Source organism: Mchenga conophoros, linkage group LG6 (assembly GCF_057382185.1).
Source record: "Mchenga conophoros isolate Kocher_MC1m ecotype Shallow Benthic linkage group LG6, M_conophoros_male_GT1.1, whole genome shotgun sequence".
Taxonomy (NCBI): domain Eukaryota; kingdom Metazoa; phylum Chordata; class Actinopteri; order Cichliformes; family Cichlidae; genus Mchenga; species Mchenga conophoros.
The window spans coordinates 4,373,220-4,383,554 of NC_140531.1; the positions used below are offsets into that span (position 1 = coordinate 4,373,220).

Sequence of the window (10,335 nt, forward strand, 5' to 3'; positions counted from 1 at the left end):
TACACAATAGAATAGAATAAAATACAAATGCTATGTACGACTGAGTATAATACAACGATGTCAGGAAAACAACGAATGCCTGAAACATATTTGGAGATGCACTGATTGCACTTTTCTTGGGCAGTTACTGCTGCAAATGTGAAATATTGTTTTCATAACAAAACTGAGCAGTGACTTTAGTATCTGCTCAACAAGTAGATACAAGTGAAACAAAAGTGCTCTGATACTGGAAAAAATGAGTTGCTGTACATCCTTCTTTATTTGACAGCTACAGATTCATATAGTAAATACAAATGTTAACTACTTGCATCATTTCACCAGACTTCACCGTTTTAATAGTCTTCATTTTTCTCATAACTGCTTTGGTTTTTTTCTTTTCTTCCATTGCTCATGCCGAGGCTGCTGGCTTACAGCTGGCTCTGATCTCTGGATAGCTTTAACTTCAGCCACTTTGTATTTTTAGCTCCTATAAAATGACAATTTTTTTGTGTTTAGAAATTATGATACACAAACTTTAACCAGTGAACATGAAATGTCCCTGAATCTGACTCTGAACATCCAAGAAGCAGCTCTGGTACAGTGTACCAACTCCATTGGTTACAAAGGGCTGTATTAGAGTAAAATATCTGCAGATGTGTGTTCTCGTATTTGTGCTGATCTTTTGTTTTTTCCTCTCTCCTGTTACCCAGATGTGAAACAGGCTCTGATCCAGTGGCAGGAGAGGATTGACTTTGCCCACAAGCTTCTCACTCTGCTGAACTCTTATAGCCCACCTGAGCTCCGCAACGCCTGCTTGGGTAACACTCACCTTTGATAACCCACCAGCTAACATTCAAGTATATTAAGTTAGGTCAGATGTTTATATACACTTATTATGGACATGTATGTCCTGGTAATTTGGGGCTTTTAAACATTTATTTGAACTGTTCCTACAATGTGCTAACTTGATAAAGCCAAGTCCTGTGATCTCATTAGTGATTGTGATTGGCTACAACTGGTAGTTTGTCTTTGCCAGGATGATAAAGATTTGTTTGACAGCATTCATTGGACTCACCAATGCTCAGAACAATGGGAAAGTCCAAAGAGCTCAGCGTGGGAAGGAAAAACTACTGCGCTCCTTCTTAATCTTCACTAAGTGCTTGTTCACAGGGGATTGTCTGATTTTTGAAGGGTTTCTGCCTTACAATTTAAAGACCAGTGATCACATTGAATTGAGTATTATGAACACTTTTGACTCTGTGTGATTGTGTGTACATTTTTGGCAACTATTGTAGCCAAACTCTAGAAAACAGAAATCATCCTTTGTTCCAGCTGAGACAGAGTAGAATTTGGCTAGCAGAATACATATCTGCGTCTCTCTAAAAATGTAACGGGTCAGATGTAGCAATAATTGGAAGTTTTAGAAAGTGTCCTGTAACGTGATGTTCTTGTTGCAGATGTGCTGAAGGAACTCGTTCTGCTGAGTCCTCATGACTTCCTGCACACTCTAGTCCCCTTCTTACAACACAACCACTGCACATACCACCACAGCAATATCCCCAGTAAGTCTTCTCCTCATTATTCATGTTGATTGTCCTCTTTTGGTTTGCATTCTTGTTTTATAGCTTAAAATGGATCCCCAAGAACATGGTAGCTTTGCATGATGCCGTTCATTGCTAGATGTCACAGCTTCTCCTTGAATGTTCTTTTTCTTTTTGACTGTTAGTCATTTTCATATCAGCTTTGTTTCCAAACCTTTTTCTATATTTTCTTTTCTTTTTTCAATTTTGATTTACTAGCATACGCACCGTGGTAACAACAAAATATTAATGGTAAACATCAGTATATGAGGCCTGTTGTCTCACAGTGACATCAAACGGTAACCAAAGTAGAACAGAGATTACTTACATGAACATTTGTCTCAGTGTTTGAAACTTGGGCCATTTTTAATGATAATCATCCACCGTTTGAACAGTACATATTTGACAAATATACTGTCTGATGTTCTTCAAGTTAAGCTTTTATAATCCAAAAGGTTTTTAAGTAAAACCTTCAGTGGTTTCGACTTTTAAAAATCTCTGGTTCATCTTTACTTAAACTCTTTCAGATTAAATTAAAAATCTGTCTTTCTTTTCACTGACTTTTAATTGTCCCTGTGCAGTGTCGTTTGGTCCTTACCTGCCATGCAGAGAGAACCTCAAACTTATGGGAGCCAAAAACAACATCCGACCTCCAAGACCGGAGCTGAACATGTGTCTGCTGCCTTCACTGGTGGAGAGCAGCAAGGTACGGTTATCTGTTCCTGTTCCAAATCGTTTTGTGTCAGCAGTAAAAGAAACCTCAACAGAAAACCTTCAGTACCTGCAGAGGCTTGGTGTTGGTGGTAATATTTGTTTGTGTCCATCTCAGGGTAAAGATGAGGTGTACGATCGAATGCTGCTGGATTATTTCCTGTCCTACCATAAGTTCATTCACTTGCTGTGTCGCGTTGCCATCAACTGTGAGAAATTCACAGATACACTTGTCAAGCTAAGTACGTGTTTGTATTTCCACTGTTATCATTATAGCATACTGATCAACCCGTAAATTGTCTGCAAGCACACATGAATTTGCACAGAAACATAGATGTTTCCATGTTAATGCTCTGCCTCCCTCTCAGGTGTGTTGATAGCGTATGAAGGACTTCCCCTCCATCTTGCGCTTTTCCCCAAACTGTGGACAGAGCTCTGTCAGTCACAGGTACAGCTGCGTTCCTCTGATTTCACTCATTTCAACCATTTTTAAGGTCAGGCCTTGTTAATAGACTCGGGCTCTTTGGATATGGACAGCAGCACAATGGTAAATCCTTCTCATCTCGCTCTTCTTTCAGTCTGTTATGGCTAAAACGTGTGTGAAGCTGCTCTGTGAAGACCCAGCCTTCAGCGAGTACATTAAATGTATCCTAATGGACGAGAGGACCTTTCTGAACAACAACGTGGCCTACACCTTCCTTAACTGCTTTTTGCACAAGGTATAAAAAGTTTCAGCTTTTCTTGTAGGAATCCTAAATAGTCACTACATTTGATCAAGGTTGTACCCAGTTTGTACTGATTGTCCAAATGATGTTGCATTTTAATTTGTAATTAAATACAGAATAAAAATTTGTGTATGTGTAGGTCCAGGTTTTGTCTGGTCCCAGCTGCTCCAACCTCATTGGTGTTTTGGTGACAAACCTGCTGAGTGAACGGAGCAGTCTGCAGCCTGAACTGGCAGCTCATCGCCTGGAGCTTAACAAGACCAGCAGCCTGCTCAATGCTGTATGCATGCATGCACACACTCATAGAACAGTCCTCCTGATACATGGTGCCACTGTTTTCTCATTGTTTGATCTCTCTTCTCTTTGTCAGGACCTGAGGGCATTGATGTTGCTGTTGTCTGTGCAGCCTTCTCAGGCCATTGACCCAGCTTTCCTCCCAGCCCTGCAAGAGCTTCTGAGCTGCTGTCGTGCTTGTCTCCAGCAACGCAGCACTCTAGAGCTGGAGGCCAAAGACCACAAATGCAAAGGTATAACATGCCATTCAATCACTAAACCAAAACACAACCTCAATTTGAGCACATTTCTTTGGGTTGACCATTTAGGCAGAATAATCTGGAGTATGACTCAACAAAGTAGACTTTGTGAAAAATTTAAAGTCAGTGCTGTAAATGATGTAGAATAGTGGCTCCTTTCAGTAACAGTCTGTTTGTTGTCAGCTGAGGATGAAGGGGCGACCCCGGTGAAGCGGCGGAGGGTGAGCGGTGATGACGACAGAGCCGGAGATGGAGGAGCCCAGCTCTACGCCGCCTCCACCTCCTCTTCAACTCTTCCGCCCTGCAGTGATCCAAAGCCTGACCAACAGGAGGCGCTAACACCCACAAGCACCTCAGACACGGAAACACGAGATTCCTCATCACTGATCGACCCAGGCACTGAGCAGGATCCGCCCTCTCCTGACCCCATGCCCACCTCCTCTAGAAATCTGGACTCCTCTCCCAAAGAGGAAAAGATGGAGGGCTCTTCGTCGTCATCCTCCTCGTTTTCCTCCTCCTCCTCCTCCCTGCTGCAGGAGACGGGAGAGGGGTTTGTCCAGGGGGAGGAGCCTGAGCTGCAGCAACATGTGGTGCCACGCGAGGAGAACGACGAGGTGGGAGATCAACGGGAGGGGAGAAGGGATGAGGCCGTGTCTACCTGCTCAGAGGAGGTGAAGGAAGAGAAGGAGATGAGCTCTAAGACCAGCAGCAGCCCGGCCCCACCCCTTTCAGAGGATGCTGCTTTCCCATCAGGGCTGGTGGGGGAGGGTCCAGATGGCTGTGGCAGCCACTCCTCCTCCTCCTCACAGATGTTCCAGAGCGTTGGCCCCCCACCTGACACGCTGGACATGCTGTACAGGACGGTGGAAGCCACCATTGCCATTGTTACCAAACTTTCTATTAAAGGCCAGCCCTCTTCATGACATCATCAACTGACCACCGCCATATCTTGAATTCCCTCCCCCCCTTTTCTCTCTGCTATGGACGTCTGACTTCAGCTCAGAGGAAACAAACTTTCTCCTGTTCATTATGTTTCTTCTTCTTCTGCTGGTTTTGTGCTGCTGTTTGTTGCCTTCTGCCGATGTTCAGTCGGACGCTTTCTCCAGCTTCAGCGGCTCCCGCCGCTCTTTTCGCATTATAAGATTGCGACTCCACGCAGAGCCAACATCTCCTTTGAGAAATAAAGAAGAAAAGCAGAAAAAGTAGTACAGACTACAGCACATTTTTTTTTAAAGGGTGGGTGGGTGAGTGGGCTTGGTGGGGTTTTTTTTTGGTTTTTTTTCTTGGTGTGTTTTATACTGATTTTATTTGAGCTTTGCTGTAAAGGGGAAAGGTTTACAGAACTTTTGTCTCCTCTGTATGTAATTTAATTTTATTGCATTTTTACTGTGTATAAAAACAAACAAACAAAAAAAACAAAAAAAAAAGGTTGTCCTCTGTGCCAGTTTTGTACTTTATGAACAAGGCAAGAAAAGTTGCCTTGAGTTTTTCTGTGGTTTAATTATCCAGAAACTAAGTTTACCTGTAAATGAAGAGAACCACAAGAAACTTGATTCTGTAAAGAATCCTCTCTAGTCATTGCCTGAAGGTGTATATGAAAACCATAAATATATATATAAATATATAGATATATATATATATAAAATATCTTTATATATATATATATATAAAAGCGGTGCTTTATTTGACTGTGGTTGAAATAAAGCCCCCCTGTTGGACCAGCTGGAGCTTTTATTTTCTTTACTGAAGTACATTCCAATTTGTTTCGTTGTTTTTTTGTTTTTTTGTTTTTTGGCTTCTGCTGTGTTCTGGTTTTCCTCCTTTTATTTTATTAGAGATTAACTTAATAAAGACAGTTTTAATATGAAAAATTATGAACTAAAATTCTTCTCGAGCTGTGAGGTTTGATTTCTTGCCTTTGTTTGCTTTGCATCATATCCAAAATAAATGTAGCTCGTCAATTTCTTCAGGCTGTGCTCAGAATCTAGGCCTATGGCAAGCTCAACTGTGTGTTTATTATGCACGTACAGTAGTGGGGGTTAGGTTTGGGTTTGTTTTCTTCATAATTATTGTGATTTTGAAAAATTCACAATAATGTAGAAAACGGCAACCAAGCCACCAAAAAAATTGTGACCGCTTTCTTTATTGGCAAGTTGGGTTTGAGTCTGGCACCGTAACTGTACAAAGCCTTCAAAAAAAGAATTATTTATTCACATCAATACTTCGTTATTAAAGAATCACTGTGTCAATAGTGTACATTGTTAACATAGTTTAGGAGTTAACACATTTGTCTTGCACATAAAAGATAAAAAAAAATGAAATTCAGCGGCTATTGCTAGTGTACTCATGCTGGTCCCAAATCCAGATTTAAAGGATGGTTGTGCCAAACTAAACATGCAGATCCATCTGCTGGGATCCTTTGTGAACCAAGGAAACAGCCAAAAGTACCTTTGTATGTAGTTATCTTGACTCCTAAAACTCAGAAAAGGCTTTTTTGTTTATGTTTTGTTAAACTAACACTGTAGATGGTAGATGGTCTGATGACGAAGGATTTCTGCATTTGTTCTGAAAGGGGGAAAAGCTGGTAATCTTAGCTCACGACTAATCTGTTTTAAGAGAAAAAGTTTTGTTGATCTTTTCCTGAACTTCTCATCTAAAAGTATAATAAACTAAACATCTGCTTATAAGCAACTGTAGACTGATGTAGGGAAACTCGAAATGGATTTGGGATGGAAAACGGAACAAAAAACTTCATGTTAATATTCATTAAAGGGAAGTCACACAGGTGTATCTGTGTATTTCTTTCAAGTGATGTCGGCAGATTGTTGCTAACTGGCAAAAATGTTTAAATGTTTCCATCACCAATTTGACTTAATGACAATTTCACATATTGAACTGGAGAGTTTAACTGCTAAAACACTAAACCCTTCTGTACATTTTTTGTGTATGAAATGAACCAATTTATTAAACTTTATTGCTAAAGAAACTGACTCAAAAGTTGAGAGGAAGAAGGGCGAAGCATAGAAAAGTAATTTCAGATCAAATTTAAGCAACCGCACTCAAACATTCACGGTGAGGGGTAAAAGTACCCAGGCCCAACAGATTCTTTTGCCATATTCATGAGCTTTTTGGACATCTTTATGCGTATTTTCTCTGCTTTGGGTTATATTACACAAATTGCTGCAGTCATCACAGTATAACACTACTACTACAGTTGTGGCCAAATGTTTTGAGAATGACAAAAATATTAGTTTTCACCAATTTTGCAACTTCAGTCTTTTTAGATCTTTGTGTCAGTTGTTTCTGTGATGTACTGAGGTATAATTACAAGCACGTGATAGGTTTCAAAGGCTTTTATTGACGATTACATCACATTTATGCAAAGAGTCAATACGTGCAGTGTTGACCTCTCCAATTCGCCCTGGCATGCTCCTTCGTGTTTCTTTGCAGGTAACCATGGTTAACAGGAACAACAAGGATCTTAGGCGTCACCCTTTTAACACATCTAATCTGCTATTCTAACTCAATCAGCTGACATAATGATCTCCAGCCTTGTGCTCATCAACATTCGAGATAACGAGAAGATTATTGAAATGATCTCAACGGGTCCTTTTATGGCAGCAATGAAATGCAGTGGAAATGGGTTTTTTCATGTCAAAGAAGGACTTTGCAATCCATCTGATCACTCTTCATAACATTCTGGAGTATCTGCAAATTGCTATAATCAAAACTGAAGCAGCAAACTTTGGAAAAACCAATATATGTGTCAATCTCAAAACATTTGGCCACGACTGTACACCACTATGGATTCACAGTGGTTTATGCTTTTTGTAACTGGACACAATGATATCTCTAAAGTTTAAATGATTTGGTGTTGTACTGTGATGATCAAATGTTTGCTTCATTTTTTTTCGCAGCGCAATTTTGATTGGGTGGCCAGGAGAGTTGTATTCATTGAGATAAAGCTTTTCATGAATTAATACTTACCAATAAATAATTAGTTGATGCATTTTACAATGAAGACAGCATTTTTTATCCAAGTTTCTGAATGAAGAGTTACATCAAGGATGAGCCAGTTATTTAGGAGCTTCTTAATGTAATGCAGTAACATCCCAGTTTAATCCAGGGACAGGTTTTATTAACACCCTAACAGATGTTTGAGAGATATCTTTATCATTCTATGTATAAATGCGCCCCTAAACCTTTGCTAATCATTTACATAGTTTAGTTATTTTACTAATGTCTAAATAAAGAGAATTATAGTAAATTAAGTCATTAATGCATTTTTTACAGTACAAATAATTATTAATCCATACATGCTTTATTTTGATGAGCTCAACTCCTGGTCCTCCACAGCATTTACTTAAGCATAACTGGCATCTAGAAAGAAAAAAGAGAACAAACTCTTATCTCATATTAATTTGTTTCTCCTCACATTGTCCCACAGATGCTCCAAAGCTTCCCCACACACAGTTCAGTGACTCTTTAGCAATACTAACAAAGCAGCTAATTATACCAGGTACAAGGAGAATGAAGACTTCAGCAGAAGCATCATGAGGAAACTTCACTGACTTCACACTTGACATAGTGGGAGTTATTATTGCAAAGCCCACAACATAAGAGGACATCTGACTGCTATGGCTAGTTAGTTTGACACTTTCTATCTAAACTGAAACTTTCACAATGTAAGAACAGGGATTTCTACCTGGCAACTAATCAATCAATCAATCAAAGCTTTATTCGCCACATGCAGGTTGCCCTGCAGTGAAATGGGACCCCCCCCCCCCACACACACACACCTTACGCACACAACACAGACATCACATGGGGATGCAAGTCGGAGATCGGTAGCATTACAGAAAAACACTGAAATATACACAACAATGGGAAAGTACAAGAGGAAAAAAGAGACCTCTTCTCATGCTGTGCTTCCATGGTAGGACAGCATGAGAACAGGAAACAAAAAAACTCCTCTGCACAAAAAGCACATAAATGTCCACGGCACAACATTGTGAAAGACATGACAAGCCACAGGATTGGGTGGGGGGTGAGGAGTAATCCGAAGCGAGCAGAGCAGCCGCCCTGCACAGCGCTACCATTCCAGCGCGGCACACAGACCCGCCGTGTTCCCCCGCAGGAAACAAGCATCGAAGGCATTTGGAAAGGGAGGGGGATGAGTGTGTGCTTATCAGTGTAAGTGTATGTGTGTGCGTGTCCATAGTTCAGCTGAGACAGTGTCCTTCGCCCTGCCAGGCTAAGTAAACAGTCTACCAGCCAACCCAGGTGGCCTAGCATGGAATGGGAAGGAACAGACTAAACACAGTCGTTATCAGGGTGTTGTTTTTCGGCTCCAGCCTCGAGACCGCCACTGGCACCAAAGGGCTATCCGCATGAAGTGATGGTGCTTTTTACTTTAGTGCGAACAATTCAATTCAATTTTATTTATATAGCGCCAAATCACAACATAAGTCGCCTCAAGGCGCTTCATAGATACAGAGAAAAACCCAACAATCATATGACCCCCTATGAGCAGCACTTTGGCAACAGTGGGAAGGAAAAACTCCCTTTAAACAGGAAGAAACCTCCAGCAGAACCAGGCTCAGGGAGGGGCGGCCATCTGCTGCGACCGGTTGGGGTGAGAGAAGGAAGACAGGATAAAGACATGCTGTGGAAGAGAGACAGAGGTTCAATGATTCAATGCAGAGAGGTCTGTTAACACATACTGAGTGAGAAAGGTGACTGGAAAGGAAAAACTCATCATGGGAATCCCCCGGCAGCCTACACCTATTGCAGCATAACTAAGGGAGGATTCAGGGTCACCTGGTCCAGCCCTAACTATATGCTTTAGCAAAAAGGAAAGTTTGAAGCCTAATCTTGAAAGTAGAGATAGTGTCTGTCTCCTGAATCCAAACTGGAAGCTGGTTCCACAGAAGAGGGGCCTGAAAACTGAAGGCTCTGCCTCCCATTCTACTTTTAAATACTCTAGGAACAACAAGTAGGCCTGCAGAGCGAGAGCGAAGTGCTCTAATAGGGTGATATGGTACTACAAGGTCATTAAGATAAGATGGGGCCTGATTATTTAAGACCTTGTATGTGAGGAGCAGGATTTTGAATTCAATTCTGGATTTAACAGGAAGCCAATGAAGGGAAGCCAAAACAGGAGAAATATGCTCTCTCTTTCTAGTCCCTGTCAGGACTCTTGCTGCAGCATTTTGGATTAGCTGAAGGCTTTTCAGTGAGTTTTTTGGACATCCTGATAATAATGAATTACAGTAGTCCAGCCTGGAAGTAATAAATGCATGAATTAGTTCTTCAGCGTCACTCTGAGACAGGATATTTCTAATTTTAGAGATGTTGCGCAAATGGAAGAAAGCAGTCTTACATATTTGTTTAATATGTGCGTTGAAGGACATGTCCTGGTCAAAAATGACTCCAAGGTTCCTCACAGTGTTACTGGAGGCCAAGGTAATGCCATCCAGAGTAAGAATCTGGTTAGATACCATATTTCTAAGATTTTCAGGGCCGAGTACAATAACCTCAGTTTTATCTGAATTAAGAAGCAGAAAGTTAGCGGCCATCCAGGTCTTTATGTCTTTAAGACATTCCTGCAGTTTAACTAATTGGTGTGTGCTATCTGGCTTCATGAACAGATAGAGCTGGGTGTCATCTGCATGTGTAAATGTATGCTATGTCTTCTAATGATGCTGCCTAAGGGAAGCATGTATGATGTAAACAGAATTGGTCCTAGCACTGAACCCTGTGGAACTCCATAATTAACCTCAGTGTGTGAAGAGGACTCTCCATTTA

General features: G+C 41.0%; 1 protein-coding gene across 2 annotated transcripts in view; it reads left to right on the forward strand.

Annotated features, from left to right (window-relative positions):
• Nucleotides 1–6,514, forward strand: part of usp34 (ubiquitin specific peptidase 34) — a 56,227-nt gene extending 49,713 nt beyond the window's left edge. For both annotated transcript variants that reach the window (XM_085275889.1, XM_085275890.1), the window contains exons 70-78: nt 690–797; nt 1,437–1,541; nt 2,141–2,265; nt 2,389–2,512; nt 2,639–2,718; nt 2,849–2,989; nt 3,135–3,275; nt 3,366–3,522; nt 3,712–6,514. In XM_085275889.1, the coding sequence (XP_085132015.1) occupies nt 690–797; nt 1,437–1,541; nt 2,141–2,265; nt 2,389–2,512; nt 2,639–2,718; nt 2,849–2,989; nt 3,135–3,275; nt 3,366–3,522; nt 3,712–4,451 (1,721 nt within the window). In that variant the 3' untranslated portion in view covers nt 4,452–6,514. The remainder of the gene's footprint in view (nt 1–689; nt 798–1,436; nt 1,542–2,140; nt 2,266–2,388; nt 2,513–2,638; nt 2,719–2,848; nt 2,990–3,134; nt 3,276–3,365; nt 3,523–3,711) is intronic.
• Nucleotides 6,515–10,335: the final 3,821 nt, after the last annotated feature.